The sequence below is a fragment of the Strix aluco genome, chromosome Z (genome assembly GCF_031877795.1).
Source record: "Strix aluco isolate bStrAlu1 chromosome Z, bStrAlu1.hap1, whole genome shotgun sequence".
NCBI lineage: Eukaryota > Metazoa > Chordata > Aves > Strigiformes > Strigidae > Strix > Strix aluco.
The window spans coordinates 1,680,001-1,705,454 of NC_133971.1; the positions used below are offsets into that span (position 1 = coordinate 1,680,001).

General features: G+C 35.4%; 1 protein-coding gene across 4 annotated transcripts in view; it reads left to right on the forward strand.

Moving 5' to 3' along the window:
* The window catches only part of KIAA0825 (KIAA0825 ortholog), a 249,099-nt gene that overhangs the window by 129,007 nt on the left and 94,638 nt on the right, over window positions 1-25,454 (forward strand). For all 4 annotated transcript variants that reach the window (XM_074812971.1, XM_074812970.1, XM_074812969.1 and 1 more), the window contains 2 exons: window positions 2,314-2,469; window positions 6,436-6,530. In XM_074812971.1, coding sequence (XP_074669072.1) covers window positions 2,314-2,469; window positions 6,436-6,530 — 251 coding nt within the window. The remainder of the gene's footprint in view (window positions 1-2,313; window positions 2,470-6,435; window positions 6,531-25,454) is intronic.

The window sequence follows — 25,454 nt, forward strand, 5'->3', positions numbered from 1 at the left end:
GTCTGTTCAAACGTCCATCCTTTTGTTTGGAGACTACTTGGACTATCAAGGGATCATGTTCTTAAAATTAGTTTGGAGATCTTTATGCCACACCGCTTAATAATTGCGTGTGAATAGAGAACAAAATGATGAGACAGAAACTTGTTGTTCTCAATAATTTTCCTTAGAAAAGCAGGTGAAAAGGGATATAGATTCTTGGAAGCTATATTTGGAAATAGAGCTATGATGTTATAAAGATTTATAATAGATACTGTAGAACTCAAAACAGCCTCCAGTCCTTAGTGTATTTATCAAAAAGCACAATAATTTTTAAAAGTATTTTTGACTAATGGCTACCAAAGGTAACCCAACTCTCCTGAGCTGTCAGGCTCAGTAATATTCTGTTCACTTGGTTTCATGCCCAGTCAATGATAGTGAGGATGTAGCTTCACATGTTTACAAACATGATTTCATTTCTATTTTCACATTTATGAAACATGACCCTTTCAGGGTCTATGATATGTACTGTACTAAAGGAGTTCTTAAAGTAATGCAGTTACCATTGTTGAATAAGCCTCTTTGTGAAAACATAAATCCACAATATTCCAGAGACAGAAAAATGCCTGCACTGGGAGGTGAGCTGTATACCACTCGAAATGTTCAAACCCTAGCAAGCATGGACAGCGATTTCCAATATCTCTACTAAAAAAACCAACAGATTCTGCTTCTGCTGGCTCTGTGACACCCAGAGGGCTGCGTTGCCTTAAAGCTGTCTACAGATTTTGTGAAAATGTGTGTATGGAAGGCAGTACGTTTATGAAAAAATGGTAAATGTATATAAATAGCTTTTAAATAACCCCCTTCACCACTACTTTAAAATCTTTGTTATGGCATGAAGTCATGAATGAATGGGAAAAAACCCCCAGACATTTTTGTAGGCTGAGAAAATATAGGTAAGAGACTTAGGGTGTGTTTTCACAGCTGGGTTACGCTGTTGTCTTAAGCCAAAAAAGCTCCTTTTTTTTTTCTTTTTTTTTTTTGTTTTTAATACACTTAGATTATTTCACGATTGTCTTAGGCAGTCCTGACAGTTGGCTGCAGCCAGCAGAGAGAGAGAGTGTCCTGCTCTTTCTCTTGCCCTTGTGCTTTCCTGCTCCTAGGCCCCCCTTTGTACTAGTATTAGAAATCATGTGGCTTGTTTATCTGGCTGAAACCTTTCTTTTTTCTGGCTGATTTCACAACATATGCTAGTGCCAACACAAGGGAGAAACAGCTACAGTCTATGTGGATTGGGAGGGAACTTGTGCCTTTCAGGCCAGACCACAGTTGGATCAGTTTAAACCGATGATGAAATTATTCTTTTAGAAAGACCCACTGAGGAGCACGGGATGCCTTGGCAGGTAGCTTACATGTTCCCTCACCTGCATCTGAAAATTTTTTATTATGTCAGTGGTACTGCAAAGTAAGAGGAGCATTTGCATCCACCCATCTTAATGAAGACTCACCTTGAGTACTTGCTCAATGTTATGGCAATCCTATCATTATAGACTTCATTTTAATAACAATAAACTGTTTAATCACAGTAGTCCTTCCCGCAAATAGATCTGTAAGTGTTTCATTATCTAGCTCTTTGTAAAATGGTTCTATTTAATCAAAACACTTTATTGGCATGCAATGATGATTTATTTACACAGTAGTTTAAGAAGTGAAAACAGAAAAGATTGTGGCCAAAATAATCATGCGTCTGTTACAGTATAGTTTCTAAAATTGCCATGTAAATCATAAATGCCTTCTAGTCTTTGAATGCTTAAACAATTAAAAATAGCTTTGAAGAGTGGGAGAATATTTATTTGCTGTGTTTGAACAACTGATTTGAACATGTTCATCAAACAATTAATTTACTGTCATGTAGTAAATACTTAATGCTGTCCAAAAAAACCTTTAAATATTCATTTATAGTTTATCATGTAAAATAAATCGTATAATAGCCATCTTACATCAGAACAGCTCATAGAAAGCATTTGGTTTTCACTTCCACATATACCTAACTATGTATATTTAATGAGAACTGATACACATAATTTGATGACAATTTCAAAACAAGAGCTTAGATTATTCTGATTTGCTTCAGTTGGATGAGTGTTCATGGAGGTTCTTGTAGCATCGTGTTACTCTTAAAAAGGTTTCTATTTTGTAAGAGGTTATTTATTCTCTCCTTTAATAAAAGGAACTTCTGTCAGGCACGCTGTAAAGTTAGGCTTGAAATTTAGGTAAAATTTCACTTGGAAAGCTAGGTGGCAAATACTGTTTTGTGGTTGTTTTTCCTTCTAAAAGGAGTATTTGAAAGAGCAGCTGTCTTGTGAGAATTCTTCTGAAGATGGTGCTACCTCCAGTCAGTGCCTGCCTTTGACACTGAAGGGCAGAGAAGAGCAGCCTGTCTTCAACCCTTTCCAGGTGTACAGACAATCTTGCGCAAAAGTGTTCAATCAGGTTTGTCAAAATCTGAAACCTTGGTTATAGTATAATTTTTACTTGTCGGTCTTACTATGATCATGATAATGACAGAGACTGGAATTATGAAAACGGAATTAATTACATGCGTTCACATTTGATGAAGTGCAAAGGAATATTATTACTCAGGAATCTAATGAGGGCACCCTCTACAATAGCATGATGTTCAAAAAGCCATTATTGTCCTTTTCTTTTATCAGAATTATTGCATGTAAGAGTAATTTGCATTTACTTAGACTTTCTGTGTTAGTTCAGTACAGTGAAGGAAAGCCCATTAGTAGCAATGACATTTATTACACCTGTGTAATGGTACATAGGCCTAGTCTTCTTTGAGAAGTCATGGCAAAGCTCCAAGTGCACATTTAGAATTTCCTGATGAATCTTTCACAGAAATGTTGAACAGCAAAGTAGGGGATGGTTTGAAAATACAGAGGTTTAACAGAACTGTGAGAATAAGCAGGGGGAAAAACACAAAACAAGAGAAAGCGTCCATTTCTCTGTTTTTCATTAAGGCATGTTAGTGATATGTAAAGGGTTATAATTTACTTATAGAAATTAGTTTCCTGATAATGTAACAGCTAAGGAAAATAGATCTAGTTGCCTAAACCTCTGCCAGAGCACCACATGACTGATTTATTACACAAAATGTTTCTGATAGCACTTCGACACTTAAAAAATCTTACACCGTTGTTTCTCAAGTCTTCCTGATCCATCATCTATGGTTTTGATTCCACCCCTCAGTTTCAAATACTTAAAAAGAAATGGTATTGCAGTGGTATGAAATTCACTTTACAGACTTGTGGTAGAAACATGTCCTTTTCCAGTACATCTCTGCTTTTAAATAGTGTAATCTCCTGTCCCAGTTTTGAGCATTTTGGACTATTTTACTAGTTGTGTTGCTGTAAAATATATCTGGTTTGCTTTTCTTGTTTGGGTTTTTCTTTTTTCTTAATGTTTAATGAATGCTTAATCATTGTCATGTTGCAATAAAGGTGTGAATATCCTGAAAAAGGAGATTAATACCAATTTCACAAGGCTTTTCAATCCAGAGGAACGTGCTTTAAAAGTATCTTTTTTCTTTTCTTCCACTAGTCCCTTTATGTATATCATAAATGGATAGAATTTAAGGGGCTACGTAATCTCTCCAATCTGAAATGCAGAAAATAGTTTATCATGCCTCAATTCTCAATTCATTAATAGTGCGGTAGAATAAGACCTTCAAGTAGTGACAACTCAGGGCAGAATTCTGCTGCTACATGACAGGTTTGCACTGCTCTATTAATCAACAGATGACAAGGGATAGTTCATATTAAATTGCTTTGGATTTTGTAAACTTTTGACATAAAGTCTATTACCTAAGTATGGAGAAGTATCTTAAAATTAAAAGAAAAAAAGAGTGATCATGGACCTTAAAGTACCGTGTGCCAACCCTGTTGTTAACAATGACAGATTTATTTCTTGAGCTTAATAATAGTATTAAATAGCATAATTCTCTTTACCATAAAATTGCACATTTATTAAGTGGTGTGGGACTGTCTGTTTATAAAATAATGGTCAGTACAGCTCAGTGTCTGGTTTCCTGTGAAGACTAGTACCAGTGCCTGCAGAAGATGCCAGAGCACTGGCAATGAACAGTGTTTCTTCTCAAAGGTTATATTTCTTCTTTAATTCATTTCTTACTGGTTGGAAACTGACATGAAGCTTAGGAGTTTATAATCCATGATTAATTTCTTGATTTTCTTTAAATCTATTGTAACTTGATGTGTTTTTAATACATCAACTAACGTTTTGTCCTTTTATAAATTCTAAGTCCCCAGAAGCTACTAGTTTCACAATATACTTTGTCAATGAGTTAATTAAGTATTGCTTTTTAAAACTTTTCTCTCAGAAGGGCCAGTTGGAATAGGCATGGCAATACTAGTTGTGAGCCCAGAGAGCTGGGTCAGCTTTAAGCAGAGAATGCTACACTATCCTACATAATATATTATAATATATAATGATGTAATATGTAACTATTGTTATTATCTTAGCTTCCTCAGTAGAGGTTTTCTTAAAATAAATTATTTCAAAAGCTTTCTGAAAGATAATTTGTAGTAAACATTCCATGTATTGATGGTTGGTATATCTAAAAATTGCAGTACATTAGGGTGATTGACTTTTCTCTTCTGAAGTTTTGCTAATTTGTCCCTATCATGTCGAATTTAGCAAGATACTTAATCATAATTTCCACAAATTTTACTGCTCCTGAAACAAAGGCCACTGAACAGGTATTTTGAGATCAACTCTAGCATTTTTGATTAATGATATGTAAATTTCTTACCTTTCAACCTTCCAGTTCAGTAAATGATTCTAGGAAGGTGTCATTTCTGTTAACAATTCAGCCATTTAATTCTTACATTCCTGTAAAAATCTTGAATAATCACCATCTGGTCCTAGTAACTTGTTGCTCTTGATTTTATCAATTTGTCCTGACACCTCAATCTCTGCCAGTGCTGCTGCTCCTCTATTGTCTAATAAGATTAACTCAAGGCTATGCGACTCCTCACAGTATCAAAGAAGAAAAACGCTACAAAGAAATGATTTTCCATTCCTGAAATGCCTTTTTTTCAAACTGATCCTTTATTTTTTCACAGAACTGATCAGTCTGGTGGAATAAATTTTTATCTGTTATACCTATAAATTTTCCTTTTTGTTTTTATGACTGTTGCTACTGGCTCTTTAGCTTCTCCTTTTTATCCATCTTGATTTTACAAGTACTTCCTCCATATTTATTTATCTATCCTTAATTCAGTGTAGAGTATAGAACAGTTGCCTGTTTTCTGCCGTGTTCTTCTATTTCCATAGTTCTCTGTTGACTCCTTTTCCCTTATTTCTTGTTTATCAGACATTCACTGTTATTTCTTCATCCACTTTCACACTATATTATTCTTTCTTTAGCTACCCTTGTCTCTCTTTCTTACTCTGTATTTCACCTTTGTTTTTCTAGATTACTTCTAAGTGCGTGCCAAAGATGAGGGTTAAGGAGAAAATCAAATTAAAAGAAGGAAGGGAATAAAATAACAATGGAGGAGAGGGGAGGTATTGCACTGATTCTGCTCTTGCAGAAGAGCTAAGTGCTGTCTGTAAGAAGAAGAAGATGCACTGCAAGATAAACTATACCCTTCTTACTGAGGTTTATTTCCATTGTTTTGACTTGCGTAATTTTTTTTTAAACTACTCAGTGCTATTTTACTGTTACAACAATAATTTTAGAGTTATTTCCTCCCAAGAATGTTGAATTGCAGTTACTACTTGACCATTACTGACAATGAAAATTAATATCATGCAACAGGAGTTACTGTTTTGCAAACATAAGGATGTGGTATGTGGTCTTTTGTCTGCCCACCATTATTGTAGATCCTTTTTATTTATTAAATAAGCAATATGGAGTTATATTTGTTCATATTGTCTAGACTTACTGCTGTTTATAATAACCATCTGGTGACTGGAGTGCCTTACAAAACAAGTAAAGCATCACTCTAATTACGAAACAGGTTACATCTTCAATTCCAGCTATACCAAGTTTTTCATTACAAACTTTTTGCTGACAGCAGAAAATGTAAATTACATAAAAAGTTGCCAATTATTTTGCTTTTCAAACAAAGAGTCAAGCTCTCAGACAAAGTGGTTGGGCAGAATGCCATTAACAGTTGGAAGAATAACGGTTCAAAAAATTGATTTATCTTTTTATAAATAATGGCTACATCCCCAAATGGATTTATAAATTAATTGCTGTCTTATTGGAATAAGAACCTTCTTCTGTGGACATGATTGATATCATCTGCCTAAGTCCTTGTTCTAGACCCCCCTCCTTCTTGGTTAGTATATCACAGCTGGAGCTTTAATTTACTGATCATATTAACACTGATTAATAACTAACAATAGCTTCTTGCCATGTATCAACAGTCAACCATTACTGAATGGAACTGGGATTGGTCAAGCTTGCTGCCAAGTTATTTGGGACTGAATCAGATGACCTTCAGGGTGCTGCTGGCACACAGGTAATGGGATTTTTGGCAAATAATTGCACTTTCTTGTTGTCTTTCTTACTTTATAATAGCCAGTACACAAGGATTTTACTGGTGAAATTTATAAAGTAAATTATACATTTATTTTTAAATATGCAATTTTAAGATGGCTCTACTTACTATCTATTGTATTTGATCCATGCAAAGATGGCTTTAAACTCCTATTTTGAGGAACCTAATATGTTCTTTCTGTCTGAGACCTGCCTATATGTTGATATGGCCCTTAAATTGTGCTTTAAAAAGAAATTAGTAACTTTTACAAACCTATACTGCTCAGAGAGTTTTCAGCTGGATAGCACAGAACTTAGGGGATGTTTACTCAAGTTGCAATGAATCTTAAATTCAGTTGGGGGCATGACAAGTGTAGCTAGAAATAGAAAGTATTTCCTTAATAATTTTTAGCTAATGGAACTTATTTTAATATTTTAATGCTTTTTTTACTTGTAAAATTTAACTGCTTAGTTGATAAACAGATATATTTAATGCAGAATCGATACTTGTTAAATTCAGAAATAGCAGTTCATTAAATTCAGAAAATTGTTGGTGGAAAGAATGGGTATTTTTTATAAAATATTTGCCACTTAGATCCTTGCGAAAACTGTAAAACTTATATGTTGAAAACTAATAAGAACTTTAACATTCCCTTCTTAATTCTGAATCCTCCTGATGATATCTAATATGGTCATATCATTCATCTTTTAAACTGAACTGTTTCTCTCTTTAGAAACTAGAGTGACAATTTCAAAAGTGTGTGAATTTGCATGTCAAAAATGTTTTGATGTTTTTATGCTATTTTCTCAATTTATTGTTGGCAGTTAGTCTTAAACATTTAATTCTTCCTTCATTTCATATATAAAGTATTTGTACAGTCTATTTCTAGCCTTCTTTCTTAATTTTGCTATGATGAATTCTTTCCCCACCCAAATTATTATTTTCCAAAATTTTAATGCAGTTGCACAAAAGATGATGCTAGCAAAACTGTGCCATTCAGTTCTCTTCTTGATGTTCTCTGTTACCCACTACCACACAGAATATGGGACTTCATGGACTTTTTGGTCTGTGCCAGTAGTGTCATTTTTATGTTAAACTGCAGAGACAATTCAGTACTAGGTTTTTTTTTTCTTTGATAGTTCTCCTGCTGATTGCTAACACTTGTCCTTCATTAAAAATGAAGTAGTTTGCCCTTTTAAAAGAGATTCTAATAGAAAGTCTCAGGATCAAGCTGGTTCTTGAACTTCCCTTCATGTTGATGTCATCAGTGTGAGCCAAAGGGAGCAGAGGACTGCTGTGATTTGCAGAGGGAACGTTTTCTGTGAACATTTCATCTTCTCTGATATCTTGAAACATGTTTCATTTTAATTTTCATCTCTTCATAGAGTTTAGAAACAAGTCATGTATATGCCTTCTTTGTCCTTCTTTGTATTTCATGTCTTTGTCATATCACCTATTGTTGCATCTTTTTTTTTTTGTTGTTTAATAAGGGCCCTAATTGTTGTCATCCTTCCTAATTTGCAAATGTCTCCATTCATTGCCCTTCTACATGATATGGAAATTCTCATCTAGAAGTGACATTATGCAAGCCATTAGTGATTAGCTCATGGATTTATTATTTAAACCACTCTTCCCTACTTTACAGACCAACAGATCGTTTAAACCCATTGTGATCATTTCGTAGAGTAGCTAATCCAATATCTGCCGTAACGACCAGCATCTCCAACACACCTTGTCTTTACGTGACTTAATTTTTAGCACAGCTAAAGTATGTCTGGTCATGTTTTCCAGATGGCTAGGCCCAATCTAGCTGGTCTCCTGGCTACTCAAGTAAGCTTTGCAGTGACTCGAGCGAGCCCTATCTTTAGGTGATTCTTCATGCTCCTTCTTAACACTGCATCAACCTCAGCCTTGTGCTCAGGAGTTAAGGTTCAAGAGGAGTGGGTGTGTTATTATTTTCGTGTCCTCTTTATGATGGACATGCTCTGTTTCTACTGTTTGCCTCCTGAGATGATTTAAACAAAACTAAGGGCAGTACTTTTCGAGTTGGAACCATCAGTTTATAAAGTGGAGTGCCATAACACTTTAATTATTCCTGTCTTTAACACAGGCTAAAGCTTTCCCTCATCAGGTACTTATGTGCACGCAAAAACATTTTTACGTGTTCACAGTGATACTGGGTTCTATTTCCTTTTTTTATATTTAAAGAGAAATACTGTCTGTTTCATACGAAGTAAAATAAGTATGCTCTGCTCTCTCTTCAGTGGAAAAAAAGTAAAAATGCTTAGGGGACTCATTTACAAGGGAAATGCTCCCCTAACCTAGTTAATGACTGAGTTAGGTGGGAGGGGGTTATGGGAGCATTGTCCCAGAGCCAGCAAGTGGTAGGCAAATTAATTGGTTGGTGGTTAGGGGAAAGTAAAAGGCTTTTAGGACTGGTTAAAAAGGGAATGAACTGTTGTGTACTACTCATTGGCTCCACATGAGCATGTGAATCTAATCCATGCATTCTGATGATCCTCAAAGCAAAAGTGTTTGGGAAATTTAGCAAATTAAACATGTGGGTGGTTAATGATACTATTTTATTTTAAGGTTATGAAATATAGAATGCTATCAGGAAAAGCTTATTAAAGTTGAGCAGTAAGCAGTAACACAGAAAACTTAATATTCATCCCTATTTACAGTTCATACCTTTAGAAACTGTAAAGAAGTTTTCCTTACAGGAAGAAAAGTGATACATAGATGGATTCCTTTCCTTTACAGTTTTACTTCTGATTCTTTTTTTTTTTTTTTTTTTACATATAGCTTGAGCTGTGAGAATAAAAGTTAAAACAAACTTTTCAATTATACTTGAAACAATATCTTTTAATAATAAGCCCATTAACATTCAGATAATTTATAGTACTTGATTTAACCAAGTTTTAAGAAATATCCTGCGTGCTTACACAGATACACCCTGTTTTTTCAAATCTTGGCAGTCACTTGTACATCCTTAGATATTTCAGTACCAAATGGGAGTTCCTTACCTCTAATACATATATTAAGACAAGAAGACCATGTGCTTTTAGTTATTGTTTAATTCACATGTATCTCAACTTCTAATCACTGTCCAGCTTGTAAAGGAAAAACTGTTATTGTCTGGCTAAATCAGCATGTTGAAACTGTTTCTGCAGTTTATCGTATCAACTATGATTTTTTCTTTTTAACTGTCTGGCCACTATCTCTATGCATCTTATCACATTTGAAAATAATTTAGTGACTAGGGTGAGTTGACCCCAGTCAGTGGCTTAGTGTCCATGTAGCTGGTCGCTCACTCCCCCCACAATGGATGGGGGGGAGAACTGGGAGAGCGAAGATGACAAAACTTATGGGTTGACGTAATGTCAGTTTAGTAAGTGAAGCAAAGCAAAACAAGGAATTCATCCAGCACTTCCCATCAGCAGGCAGATGTCCAGCCCCTTCCTGGAAAGCAGGGCTCCGTCACACGTAGCCAACGTCACGTCACGCCGAAACCCCAAACGTCCCCCTTCCTCCTCCTTTCCCCAGCTTTTATTGTTGAGCACAACATTTACATGGCACAGAATATCCCTTGGATCAGTTGGGGTCAGCCGTCCTGGCTGTGTCCGCTCCCAAGTTCTTGCCCACCCCCAGCCCAGTCGCTGGGGGGCAGAGTGGGAACAAGAAAATGCCTTGGTGCTGTGCAAGCACTGCTCAGCAGTAGACAAAAAGCTGGTGTGTTGTCAGCTGAGGCACAAACCCAAAGCACAGTACCATACGTTACCCTTCTTATTTATGTACTCTCCTTTATAGTGACATGTAAGATAAATACTTACTGATCATTTATTTTCAGAGAAGTATCTCAGCAACATGTGCATAGTTATATTAATATTTTGCTGGAGTTTGAGATGTGACCTTCCTTCTGCAGTTCTACAGGACTTTCAGGTGCATTGGATACATTACTATAGAGAATAACTACGTTCCACTTAGTATAATGATGATAAACAACCAAGATGTTTTTGTGACATATGTAGCGATTCTCCACTCTCGCAGTAATTTGCTGTGCTGAGGAGGAGTGTCCGGGATTCTCTCCTCTGCGCTGAGGGAAGTTTCACAGAGCAGTGGTGCAAGTGCAGGGCAATAAGTAGGGGTTTGGCTGGAACGACGTGGGGGTGTGCGTGTGAGCAGGAGCACTCTGGGACCTACAGGAACAGACAGAGAAGAGCTCACGACTGGCAAAGCCAACGACAGTCAGGTACAAGATCTTAAGAGTAGGAAGCACAACAACTTAATAACTGAGAGGGGAGTATGTTGGTTTACCATAAATGCATCAGGTGAGAAATAGTACCAAGTTAAAAAAATTACACGTCAAAACCAATGTTTGTTCAAGTGAATAAGAAATGCCATGAAAAACATCTAGACTGGAAATCAGAAGATTATTTCCAACAGGTAAATTAGTGTAGCTCAAGAAGAGTTTTCCAGAAAGTGTTTGCATAGTGACAGGAGCTTAAGTAGTTTAAAGTTGAAGCAGGATAGACCGAGTGGTTTACTTCCAGTCATGTGTTCCTTTGATAAATATTCTCAACTGCGCAGCAGCAGCTTCTCAAAGCAGAGCAGAAAACCTGGAATTGTTTGTATGTTGGCTTTAAGGAAACTATAAAAAATTAATAAGTTTGTTTTCTATTAAAACTGGATAAAACATGTAGGCTTTCTAGTAATATTTGCTGCAAAATATACACAAACTCTCACATTCTTTGGACTCCAGAATTTTTCTTAGCATAGTTCAGACTGCATTCTGTCCGACAAACACTGGGCTGTTCACAAGTGAAACTGCTTTTTAGGAAGGTAAAGACTATCCTTGGCAGAAGGGTGCTGCCCTAAGATTAAGAAGATCCCTTTATGCTGTGGAAGCTGATCTCGTATCCAGTGTCTCTTTTTTTTTTTTAAATCCTTTTGACTGTATAGGGTGAGGAATGTCTACTTGCCTTTTGCAAATAAATTTGTTAATGTAGTCGTGGCATTTGTTCCCCATACTAGAGTTAGGTGATAAAATTATATGTTTTGTGTTTGATTAAGCTTAATAAAACTGAAATTAAGTCAAAAATTCTTGTTTAGAATTTTGAATGATTGCAGGGCAAAATCTGCATAGCTCTTGTATATTCTAGTGGATACACAGACACCATCTGCTGAGAATGGTAGCCATATGGTGAACTATTTATAGAAAATGTTTATATTCATTGTGTTGTTGATTATCTAGATATCCAGAAAATGCTCCTTTAAAATCCAGTTTATCAACACATGGAAAAATGTATTATGTAGTTTTGAAATTGAAAAGAATGTCAGCAAACTGCATGTGCTTTGTTGTCTGTGAAAGATTTTTTTTTTATGCAACTCTACAAAAGCCCCGGGTCTGAGGAATGAGTGAAAATACCCAGGGTATGAAAAGGTAGGAAGTTCTCTAGCAATTTTCTTCATAGAAGAAACAAATGGTGGAAGAGCAGTTACTGGCACGATGCCAAGACAGAGACCATCTCTGCATAGCAGAGGATGCCAGTGTTATGTCTAGTGTACTTTTGGATGTGTTAGTCAGTCCTTCTTCTAAACTGCACATGCTCCTAGACCTTTTGTATCCAAATTGCTGGGTACTGGAAATCCATATTGTTGTTACGGCTGCAAGTCAACTATTAATGATGTGTTGGTGAAGAACTGGGATGCCATTAATACTGCAGTAATCACCACCTGCTTGGTGAGATTATAATGGATGCCCTTATGATCCATGTGAGAACGGGCTTTCTAAAACGCATGGGAGGCAATGAAGGACAGTGTCCCGTTGTTCCTGTATCAATTGAAGCAGGTGAAAGGTATTAATCCACTACTGCATATCTATTGGTTGATCACGGAGTCAGGTTCAGACCCTAGTGCTGGATGTACAAAAAAAAAAAAAAGCCACTGGGATTTTGAGGAAAATCTGATTTTGACATTTCTGGATAAGCAAGGACCCTTTTCCATAAATGAGTTGGTCAATAACAAGGTATATGTCACATCCGTCAACATAAGGATTATCCTCCATCTGCTTATCCTCTTCTGACACACCTAATGAAACTGTACTCTGACCTTAAAGGATCTGTCAGAAGTAGGTTTAGTTCCCTGCCTGGCAGTTTTAAAGCATTGGTGGCAGAATGTAGATCGGTAAGCAAGAGGGAAGACAATACTCTGTGTTACATACTGTTTGAATGCCACTCCAGCCACTATTATGTATACAGTTGTAGCATGAATTTCACCAGTAAGTGAGGCTAAAGGTGAGACTTCCCATATGCAGTACACTTTCGACTTTTCTGGTTGTTAGCAGTCTCTCTCTCCTGCATACATGTTGATGAATCCTATGAATAAAACAATATTCTCCAACAGCAATCTCCAACAAAAGATGCTAAAAAGGAATGGACTGCCATATCCCAGTTAACCTTCGTTAACGTGAGCTCCTTTTTAATACCTGGAAGTCCTTTATGATGAGGCCTTTGCCTACAGAGGATATGGAAGTATGTACTTACCAGCTCTTTTTGAAGTAACTATAAAATTGCTTAAATAAGGATTCATTCTAATTTGATGCTATTTCCATTGCTGAAACCTGGCCTCTAGAAAAAGTAAAAAGAAAAAAAAATTATTTGCAATACATGTTTTGCATTCAAAAGTGTATTAAGCACAGCTTATTGGCTAGAGCATAGGCCCGTGAGCTAAACCCCATTCTAATAATGTCTCACTGTATCTTGGTTTACCCATTTAAAATTAGGTAACATTTGTCCACATTTTTATGTCCTTTGATATGTTTTGATGGAAAAAAATGCTAAGTAAATGCAATGTATTAGGGTTGATAATGCATATATGCATTTATTGTTGGGATTCACATTTCACTGGTTTCTTTAAAAGTATATATCTTTTCTTCATAACTAGGTATTTCTGTATGCTGCAACCACAAATCATTATTTAGAAGTGTGACACTTCACCATTTTATGTCACTGTCTAATTAACCTTGTGATTGGCATCCCATGACCTGGCTGACTTTCCTTAAAAATAGATACTTCCTTTCATCTGCAAATAATTTGCCTCTCTTTCAACTCTGTCTCACATCCTGTTGCTCTCTAAGGATTCTTAAGTGGAGATAATCATGTTTGTCTTCTTATCTGGTCTTTTCTTCTTCTTTCTGAGCCTTTCTGATCCAGGTTTTCATTCTTAATAGATTATTAGTGATCATAAGTGGGCACAAAAGCTCTAAATGTGTATTAATGCATGCAGAGTGCTGACTACCCTAACTGTACACACTGGTTTAGCTACTCATTTCATCTATAGGCTTTCCTGCTACACCTACAAAGGAAGAGGCTACAGGACACAAGCCAACAAACTAAAAGTCTGTTTTGCCCACCAACCCGTTGTTTCTCCCTTCTGCTTCTTTTAGATAAGGGATTTTCATAAAAGTGCTAGTAATGCAGAGTAATTCAATTTCCATACAGGGATCTCAATTTCTTTGCAAGCTGTAATGAGTTGAGACATGCAAATCCCCTGTAAGGTAGAGGGGGAAGTATTAATATCAAAGTTAAACAGATGGAAAATCTGGTCCTGCAAGTCACCGTTAAGGTTTCTTCTACACTGCAAAACTAGTCTGTAGCAAAGCCAAGAGTAGAACCTAGCTCTTTTGACTAAATTTTAATATACAAAACTACCAAATAGTAGCTGATCTGTGGGAAATGTTGATGTTCACAGTCCCAGGTGGCGACAGAGGGGAGGTGGCTCAGCTTTAGTTACACTTAATTGTTCAGCTGGTCTGAATTACCTTGCAGTCTTCTTAGGAAGTGGTAGGCCCATTAGTTTTCCTCCAAAGGGGATGGGGAAACAACTTTATGCTTTCTCTTGACCTTGAAACACTTGCTGTTGCTACCACAAAGCAAGTAGTAAGGACTGGTGGCTGCTGCTGTGCACCTAACAAACCTTTGTAGCTGTAACTGCTCTCCCCCAGATCTGCAGCTTTCCCACAGGTTATTGCCTTTCTCACGTGGCTTTCCTGGATGAACTCTGTCCTGCCCAGCTCACCCTGATTCAACAGCTAATTGCTCAAGAAAGGATGACAAGTCCCAGAGATCTTATTGTCTCTTCCCCAGGCCCAGTTGTCAAAAAAAAGTGGCCTTGGATGTTTTACAACCATGATATAGTTTTGAAGACACATCAGAGTTGGGCAGTTTGACATGTGCTCTTAATAGGTGCTGTGACGTGAGCAGTCAGTTTAAAATGTGCATAGACACTGTGATTTGGAGGTTTCTGATGCTGAATGATAATCTGGCCCAGAAAAACTGTTTGTTTGTTGGGTTTTTTTTCCCCTGTAAACTTCTTCCTGGGATCTAACAACAAAGTTTAGTCTTTGTGAAGATTGGGAAACCATTATGCATCTTGCATCATGTAGCAAAGAGGGAATTCAGAATTGTCATTCTAATAGTTGACACTGGAAAATGTCATTGAAGAAAGCTTTTTTATGTTAGTCTTTAGATTGACAGGTTATGACAAAACTGCATTCATGTTGCTTGAATACATCTTTTGTCTAGTTTTACATGCTTTTTGACTTGTCTAGAAAATGACATATTGAGGTTTTCATTAGCCTTAACCAGGTGTGATTTTCTTTATGGAAGATACCTTGGTAGGACTACAGTTGAAGGCGAATAAACCAGTGGAGCTTAGAAAGGCCACGGCCCTTCTTCAGATGGTGGCGATGAATTGAAAGACTCATTAATCAACAACCAAGTCACAGGTGTGATGGCTTTCCTGCAAACTGCCAACAGACTGTGAAAGTCACATCCAACACATGAAACTGTTAAACTAGACACATCTAAAAACATTCTCAAACTTTTGTCTTTCCATTTTAGTTGAAAAACACAACCCTGGCTTATTTTGGAGATTATTGACTTTTTTTTTTTAAGCAAAAATATTTGTTTGTTTTCCAAGGAATACTCTTCAGTTTAGGACACAAAAGAAAAACCTGTTACTATTTTCATCTTTTGCTAATTTTAATACAGCAACAAGTTCATTTAAGTTTTGATTGCAATCATAAATGTAAATAGTTTTAATATTACAAATTTTTGTACACATAAAATGTGTGCAAAAGCTTTAACAATAAAAATTAATACAGAGGTTTTCTGCGTATAAATGAATGGCCATTTTCTTCATGATTTTCCAGTCCCTTCCTCTAGTACAAAAATTATCCAGAACAAAGACTCAGTTATGCTGTGGTGCTGCAATGTAGACAGAAAGTCATAAAATGTTTTAAGTGAAATGATTTAGAAGTTTTTATTATTTAATCAACCTGCACTGGCATTTTCACCTGCACTGGTGGGAAAAACCCATAATAAAAAGCCAAAGAATGAAATCTCCATACAATTTTTCCACATCATTCTTCCTTAAACTCTGTGGATCCCCTGGAATGAAGGAGAATCTAGTCAGAGGTCTTATACCTCCCCATTAATTTTTTTTCCCCCAGATTATCCTTAAATTGATATACTCCCTGTAGATAAAAACTAATTTTACTCTGTCAAAGAGCAACGAATATGAATTTGCTTGGATTTTTGTATTTGCTAATTCCTTGGTCTGCCTAATTCTAATCTTTTTCCAAATATGGATGCTCAAGGTAATAAAAATTCTTCTTTAAAATCTGAAGCAGATGAGAGCAGTGTCCCACCTTCATCTGGGATGAAGCATTTCTTTATAGAGGTAGTCTGATCTTGTTTCCCTCTTTGGCACATCTGTCTTAGTTTTGAACTTCATATCTAGAAATTAATTTTAATTTGCAATCCATATTCTCCAGTTTTTTATGCCTGCACTGTGAGTTGCAAAGTTATTTTGGTCTTACTCAATTTAAATCCATGGAACTGTACATAAGTATAATGCCTGCTGGCTCAGCAACACTGTAATGCACGCAAAAGGCGAGGAAGCAATGGTGCTGCATTTATTGAAGTAATAAGGTATTATAATAGTGGTATATCAAAAGTGATATCTGCTTTGCCTTTACAAGGCTCTGTAAGCAGATATTTGAATATACCTGTCTTTAAGATATATCTGTAACAGATTTTATCTGATTACTCAGTGTAGTGCTACTGCTTGTTATTGGAGGGCTTGTTAAAGTATATACAGCTGTCATGTCATGTCACCCATTTTAGAAAGAACTGTTGTAATTTCATTTTAATGGCAGTGCATTTTAAAACAGATTTTACTATTGGGATCAGGGAGAATTGTATTTCATTTCAAGTTTGACCATAGATTATTGCCTATATTTTTGCCCATTAACTTTCTGTTGTTGCTTTAACTCAGTAATTAAACACCCCCGCAAGAAAACCACCCTCTAGAATAATACAGAGATGATCCCTTTAATTGTACTAATAAAGACTGTGACAGCTGAATTTAAATACAACCAAACTCTTCCCACTAAAGTGTTAATGAAATTAACAATAAAAAAGTATAATGATTTCTCTTGGGATAATTACATGGGTAATTTAACAGTGCATTTGGATAAAAACTGAAAGCATTTATGTGATATATAGTTAAACCTCTGTAGATGGTATATAGAAAATCAAAGTCTTTCTTATTGTCTTTCAAGTACAAAAGAAATCTTTAAAAATGTTAAGTAGTATCTCATCCTAAAAAGTAAATTTATCTTTCATTTCTCATATTTTCAACATCGCATTATTTATTGTCTCATATGGAGTGACTGTCAGATTGTGGTATAGAAATGGGATTTAATATACTTACCAGTCTCAAAGTGAATGCATAGGCGATTGGGTGTTCTCTGGCATAGCTCAGTGGAAAAATGGTTGTTGCGTAAGAAATTTTGATACGGTATTTTCAGAATTTTAGCAATAAAAAAGAATGGTATTTGAATAGTAAATACATGAATTTGGAGAAGAAATATGTGACAGTGACCTTACAGGCATTCTGCTTCAAAAGAAATAAGCCACCATTTCAAAAGGGATCTGACTTCCCATCAATAACACAATATGGTATTATAGATCTTTGGTACCTTGTTGACTCTTTGCTGGTCATCAGATCTGTGATTGCCCCATGTACAGAAATCAGTCTAATCTGGCAGATGTTCCTTAATTCCTTTTTTTTTTTTTAATTTTTTTTGTGAGAAAAGAGATTCTTCTCTGGCATGTATCTGCTGCACTGAAGCAACTGCAGTTCACAGAGGGAGAGGTACTTCTCGAGTAGACCAGGCACAGGTTATTTATTACTTTCATTAGGTCGTAGTCAGCACCTTAAACTCATCTGGAGACCAAGGGTTTTTCATGATGATCACAGAACATCTGATAAGCATATACTCTGTTCATTAAGTGAATTGATGCTTGCTGCAAGTGTCATTTTTCTAGTCATTTTATTTTATAGCCACAAGCCAAAACGTGTTCACCAGCTCTCTCTGTCCACAAGCCCTGAATGTGGTCTCAGAGAAACAAGCAGAAGCTCCTGATTCAGAATAAATCATACATGTGACTCGGGCTAAGGCCAGGCTCATTTTTTCAGAACCATCCCCAACTCTACTCAACATTAGTTGAAGAGTCAACCTATATCAAGCAAAGACAAGCAAGACACATGATCATATGTCTTCCAAATATAAATAGCCAGTGCCAACAGCAAATATCCATCTCTCCTCTTTCTAATAACCTCCTAAAAATTTCCATGTGTGCCTTGAACATTAGCAATAACAGAATGGCATTTTATGGGATTCCAAACGAGAGACCTCTCCAGGAAAAGGAGTAATTACAATTACTATCAGACATTAAACGCACGCTCAAAATTGGATGTATTAGACTTACAGAGAACAGTTCTATTCACTGTTGCCAGTATCTGCAAACAGCCTAACGATGTCTCAGGGAGTGAATGTAGGTGACAGATACAGCAACAGTTCTCTGGACACTCGTTCTCTGTGTGTCATAAAGAGATCATTGACCTCTGTCTGACTAAACTTCAGCCCAAAATTGTCACCAGTCAAGGTGATCTATGACATTCAGTTTAGGCTCAGAGATGATTCTCCAACATCCTGCCCAAATCAGACTAACCAATCTGAGTTAACCAGCTTCAGGCTATAACTTTCTGAGCAATAAAGATTCAGTGATAGTCAGCTGGCAAAGGGTACTTTGCTCCGTTCCTTTCCACCAGGAAAGGTAGTAAACCTAGAACAAGGTTTGCGTGATGTTTTCGGAGTGTCTTCATCATTGGTAAACATTTCTGGTAGGAAATCAACAGATTCTGAAGTCTTAAGACCATGCTTTAGTTTATTTTACAACAACATAAAGGAGTTGCTCTAATGCTTTTAGAAGTATAAATGTTGTCAATTTGTTGTTTATTGATACTTAGATCAGTAAGGATTGTGTTTCCTTCACAGAAACTCTGTTCCTTATATGCTCTTTTAATTCTTCCATCAATTTATTTTAATTGTTTTTGCAAGCAGTTTTCCAGCCCTGTTTAAAAAAAACCCGGAACATTTCTTATTTAAAAATAAATCAATCTTATTACCCTCTGTACCTCTAAGAATTATTTTGTTCTTACAATTCTCAGAAACTCCTGTGTGTTCCCTCTGGCCTTGATAAATGGCTGTGGTTTTAGGTTTTCAGTTTAAGGTCTTCCGACCTTCAGTCTTTTGATGGTACCTAATACATATCATCTACTGAAATTAAGAGTGATGTATTTTTTCCCTCCTGCAGAATATAGAATTGCATTATATTACAGTCCCCATTGCTTAGTTCTCAGCTGCTTTAATTTCAGCTTTTAATTAGATTACGTTAACTTTTCCTTTTATTTGCTGTGCAACCAGTTCTTCCACAAAATAATCCGTGACAGTGTTGAAATTTTATTTCCATACTACTTACCACTACGTTATTTGACAATTTTATATTAAAAAAAACCCTAAAATAATTCTAACTAGTGTTCTCATTGACTTTGTCTTCTTGGTCTCATTCATTTGGGTGATCAGTATCCTTCTTGGTAAACCTGGATTTGGTACAATAGCTCTAGAAACATACATGTAGACTAGAGGTCTGTCCATATAGTTTTAACTGGAGTGGTTTTCCATTTGTGAAATTTGTTAGATTTATTACTGTATGTTCATGCTTTCAACATAATCAGTCTATTCTATGTAGTTTATAGGTGAGCATTCCATCTCAAAAATATGAACCATCCTGTTGCGAATCTGTAGTACCTTTTATACTGGGGGAGGGAGTGAGGTGGAGTGTCTCCCTTTTTCTTCTCTGCATATGTATAGAAGTTGGAATATGGAGAGATGGCTGCTTTGTTTTTCAGTTCTGTTTTTTATTAGTCCTGAATTTTACATTGCTGACTCTACAGCTCTTACCAGTCCTAAATGTATTTTTCTTCTTTTCGTGTTAACAGTCTCATTTACAGTGATTAGGAGAGAACTCTTTCTTTTCAAGATGGCCTTTTCATGACATTTTCTACCATGTTTTCTTAACTTTGTCAGATTTAGTTTTCTCATTTTAATCTATCTTTGCTGTCACATGCAGAATTTTCCTACATGGGGATTAATGAGTGATTAATCTTTTTATTCCATACTAAAACATAATCCTGAAATAGCTTATTCATATCCTTCATCTAATGAGTTGTCTCTGTGAATTCAGTACAATAACTGGAGTTCAACATGTTAGACTAGATTGCCTGTTTGCAGTTCTGGGGCTTGAGAAAGAGGCTACTTGGAATTAGCAGCAGTTGGCCATCTATTTGTCCTGTGGTTGCGCATCTGTGGTCTGCAAAAAACTGTTTGTGTGCCCCACAGTACGTGGTCTGTATCTTCTACATATAAGTACACTGAAAATACAGGCTATAGAAATTTTAATTAAAAGCTGAATGATAGCTTTTAAGGGGGCCTACGAGGTATTCTGAGGGTGCAGTACTCTTTTGTTCTGTAAAATAAGACAACAGTGAACTATACCATTAGACTATCCATTAAATCTAGTCAATCCCAGGAGTAGTTTTGAGAGACTATTTTTTTCCATTTGATTCAGTTATGATTTATTAGAAACTATTCTTGAATGTCAGTAACACATGCTACATGTCTGCTCATATGAGGACAAACCTATGTCCATACAACACACTGTGTTACTAGTTTCAGAACAATAAAGTATTTAAGCAAATATTTAATGTGAGGCAGCGAAATAGAATTTAAAGAAGTGATGTTCTATATTTAAGGAATATATTCTGAAGTGCTTTATTTTAATCTGAAGAAAATATTCTGTTGACTGTTTTTTTTAAAGACATTTAGTAATATACATTAAATCTTTTGGTTATTGTATCATCTATTGTTTTGGAATGCTAATTGCTAGAACAAGTGAAAAATAGAGTTTAAACAACATACTAGTTCCTCCCACTGGGCTAAGAATTAGCAAAGTCATGGTTTCACAAAGTTGATGTCAAATATTCCTGTGGTTAATGTAATAAAGAAATTAGAATGAATTTTTCCTACTGCATTGAAATAGCTCAGGAAGAGGGATGAAGAAAGGAAGATAATTTTTCTGTTGCTTAAAATACTTTTCTCATGGTTTATTGAAATGATAAATAATAAGACTGAAACATGTAGAAGAAGCTTTGGTATAACTGAATTAATTTTAAAAGAGCTGGGCTGTTATAGGGAGTGCGCACCCTGTGAACCGAGTGGTTTTTTTTTTTCTTTAATGGCATTTTCTCAGCATCCGATAATAACATAAAAATAAAGCTTTTATATCTTCTGAAGCAGACTTGTCAAGTTCTCAGTGGCATCTTATAATTGTGAAAACTAAAGGTATGCTTTAACTCTCCTCTGTTAAGCATCTATATTGAGGTCTTTGCATGCTTATTTTTCTCTATAGTTTTAAATGCGTGGGAGAATTTGATCAGCGTCCTTTTTATATTCAAAATGAGCCAGCTTCTGTCTCAAAAGTGTCTTATTGTCATGATGTCACTGCATCTCAAGATTTGTGACCTTTTGCTCCATATGGATTCATGGTAGACCTCGTTGTGTTTTTGCAGACTAGATTGCTTTTGTCCCCCCGCTAGGGGGTATCAAAGCCTTTTGGACTAAAGTTTTACATACTGGTAGGTCTGCAAATAAATAAATAAACGGAATAAAAATAATATATGAAAAGTACCCAACAGCAACTGAAAGCACCCAACAAAGAAGGAAACCTGAAGTTTATGTATAATAAGGACCGCCAGATGTCGCAAAGGCATCGTTGATGAAGTGTTTTTTTATCCAAAATGTGGCACTTATATGAGGAATAGTAGTATTGTGTTTGAGAGTTGCAGAGGCCATAACAGGTCAGTGAAATGTCCTTCAAACATTTGATTTTTACATTTGAGAATAGGCCAAGATGAAAAGATAACCACATATCTGACATTGACGTTACTACCATTTAGACAACCGATGCAATTGCCTTAGTCAGTGGGATCAATCAGACCTTTATTACTTTGAAAACCACATAAAAGATTTAGGGTTGTTTTTTTTTTCTTATAAAAATGAAGGTTCTGAACATCATCAGATCACAAACTTCTAAATGTAAAATTACTATAATATGTATATAGTTTTATTTTCTCCTTGTTCTTTTAAAAGTTGAATGCTATAAAAAAAAATAAAAAGAATAACATGTAGTCTTGAAAGAATTTGAGCTGAGTTGAACAGTATGCATAAATTGGCAGTTTAACAAGTAGAACTTGGAAACAAGTATTTGATGATTGATTTTTTATTGAGACAGAATGAGAATGATAGTGGATAAAGTGATTTTCCTTATTGAGAGAAAATATAGTGTTTTTCAACATGTCTTCAGTATGAATGGAAGCCCTGTCAAAAAAACTGAGCAACACATAATATCTTTTAAAAGGTAAATTAACATAAGTATATCACTTAGTTTATGGATCAAATTTTACACTTGTCAGTTTTATTCATAATGTCATAAAGTTTATATTGTAAAGATAGTGTTATTACCTTTGTTATGTCCTGGAAAAGCCTAATATTAACTGAGTTCATTGTAGAATTTAAAGTATATTCAGCTGAAGAAATGCCAGTGCAGAAAATTAAGTCCAAAATATGTATTCATGTGCAGATCTTAGTCAAATCCCTGGTAATTTTAAGTACTTGAAATACATTATTCAACAAGTAACCTGCTGTACGCTTGCGTTTAATGGGCTCTGCCTGAGTATACAGAAGCTGTCAAGATAAAATATGGAACATGCATCATTCTAATTCAATTATGATTATTCTTAAAAAATAAAATAAATGTGTGTCCGTATGTGTTTGTGTTGTACGTGGAAATGTGCAATCTTTATTGCTAAGATTGGAATTGAATTTGTTTTGTGTGATTCTTGCTAATTTCTCTGTTGCTCGGATATATGTATATACACCACATAAACACACAACATAAATATATAAATTATGTTTATTCAAACATTGAAGATGTTCAAAATGTTAGTTGAATTTATACCGAATGCATACATGTATGCTAAACATACATTTCTGCTTCCTCATGTTATACATAAAAAAATAAATTAGTGATATAGTTATGCATATATGTATTTGTGTAACTGTTGTTAAACAAGTTAAATAGGCCCTGGACTTTCTCTGACTTCAAGTAAAATGCTTGTTGAGAATTGACGTGTGGAAGGAAGCACATCTTTATCTCTGATTATGATTTCGATGAAATTTGTTTTTTTTAATGGTGATGTCAGCAGAGTTCTTAACAGGCAGCTCCTAACTTAACAGACATAGTTGAGTAATATTCCATAGATATCAAATTCTTTAACTCTAGCTTTGAAGCCTTTGCGTGATGATCGAGGGGTTTTTTTTGGTCATGGTTTTTTTAAATGGAGATAGATTTATATATGTGTGTGTTTGTGTACTCTACTTATGAGCTACATACATATGGAATACTTTGTATTTTGTTCTAAGACTTTATGTATATTTAACCTTTAATTTAACTAGCAGGTTGTAAGATTTCCATAAAAAATAGATGAGCTTTGAACTCACTGAATGTTATTGGTGTAGCACAATCAATCATTTCTAAAGGTTAATGGTGTTAAAAACAATGAGAACATATGTCTTATTTTTAATACTGTTATATTAGTAAAATTATTTAGCATAGATAAGGAATTTGTATCCTGTTCTCTGTGCTAAATCAGGATTTACAGTTTTTTGAATAACAGATTATAGGTTTTATTACCAAAGTTGAAGGGGAGAAAAGACAAGTATTTATATAAACTTTTTTACTATGAATAAGATAATTGGTGATATGGTAGCTATGGCATCTTTCTAGAGCTAAGTTGATCTGGAATGTATTACAATTTTTCGAAATGTTTTTACTTTTCTCCATCCTGTTCTGCTATCTTTTAATAAAATATGACTTATATAGGTGTTATCCTAATTACATCATACACGCAATTCCTCAATGAAATAAAAAGTCAATACTTGAATGACAGTGTGGCGAGGGGGGGCACAGGATTTCAAATGGCAAAAACCTGCTGTGGTAACAAAGACTGAATCCATCCCTATGTTGCATAGCTTCCCGATCGTATCTTTAAACCTGATAGTAACAAAGAATATTTATTTGTTGCCAAGCTATTGTAGGATTTATTTCTGAACTCATATCCCAATTATCAAGAAAATTGCATCCTCTTTATCTCGCAGAAGGGTATGCTGCATCATAGCATATTTGGTTATTTGGTACTATAATATTGTTACCTTGCTTGAAACACATGGTCCCTCTTGATATACAAGAAAAAAACTGAATCCATTTCAATAAATTAATAGGGATGAGAATCCCAATCCATCGTTCTTTTCAGAGGTTCACATACATTGTAATGAAATGCATTAGGAGTTTTCTTCACTTGAAATCCAAATGAGACCCATTTTGGCTCACACCCTTGACAGTCTCTTTTATAAGCACTGCTGTCTCCTGTTCATGTGTGGGCTTAGTAAAATGCTTCCTTTGTAAGATGCACAGAGACAATATAATGCCATGAAAGACGAAGGTGTCAAAACACAAAGTTAGAGGCAATCTAATCAATGCCTCCTGATTTAGCCTTTGAAGGCTCTCTTCATTAAAACTCTTTAATTGTGAGGCTTATCTTGAGGTAGAGCTGTTACTTAATATTTTTCAGTGTCATTCTTTGGACAGTCATTTGTACCTTTTAAACGTAATTTCAATATTCATTGTTTAGTAAATTGGATGCCTTGTTAGCAATAGTGGTGGTATGAATGACTTGCATTCAAGTGATTGAAGGTAATAGTGTATAAATGCTTGGTTCTCTCCCCCTGAAGTTTAATGTGTTTTATTTCTATGTATGTCATTATAAAATATATGGTTTTCATTATGGGTCTTTCTATTTTTATGTATAGGAATGCAGGTTAGAATATTTAAAAATCATGAATAGAAAGACTTCTAGCTGAATCTTTTTGAACTTTTTAAAATTTTCAGATTCAGTGCAAACATAAATTCTGTGTAAGTGGTGAAAAATGTGATCTCAGATTATATTATTCTAAATAAACTCTGAAAAGGTACGAGAAAAAAAGGTGGCATATAGGCCTTTTCTTCACAAATGATCATAAAGTTGGTAGTGGTTGCTAGAAAGCAACTTCTTGAAATCGGTTGAAAACAAAGTCTGTCTGAAAGCACATAATTTGGAAAATGCTTTTAAAAGAAATACTTACTTTCCACAGGAAAACTGCCAACATAAAAGTAAATGAAAGCCTACAATACAAGTCATCTTTTTTTTGTGAGCCAGATGACATATTTTGTTTTTTAAAAAGATGCATGTACAGAGTTTCTGTGTGTGTGTGGTGAATTGTGCTGTAGTACCACTACGGCACGTATGTGCTATATTAGCAAATGCATTTTCATATCA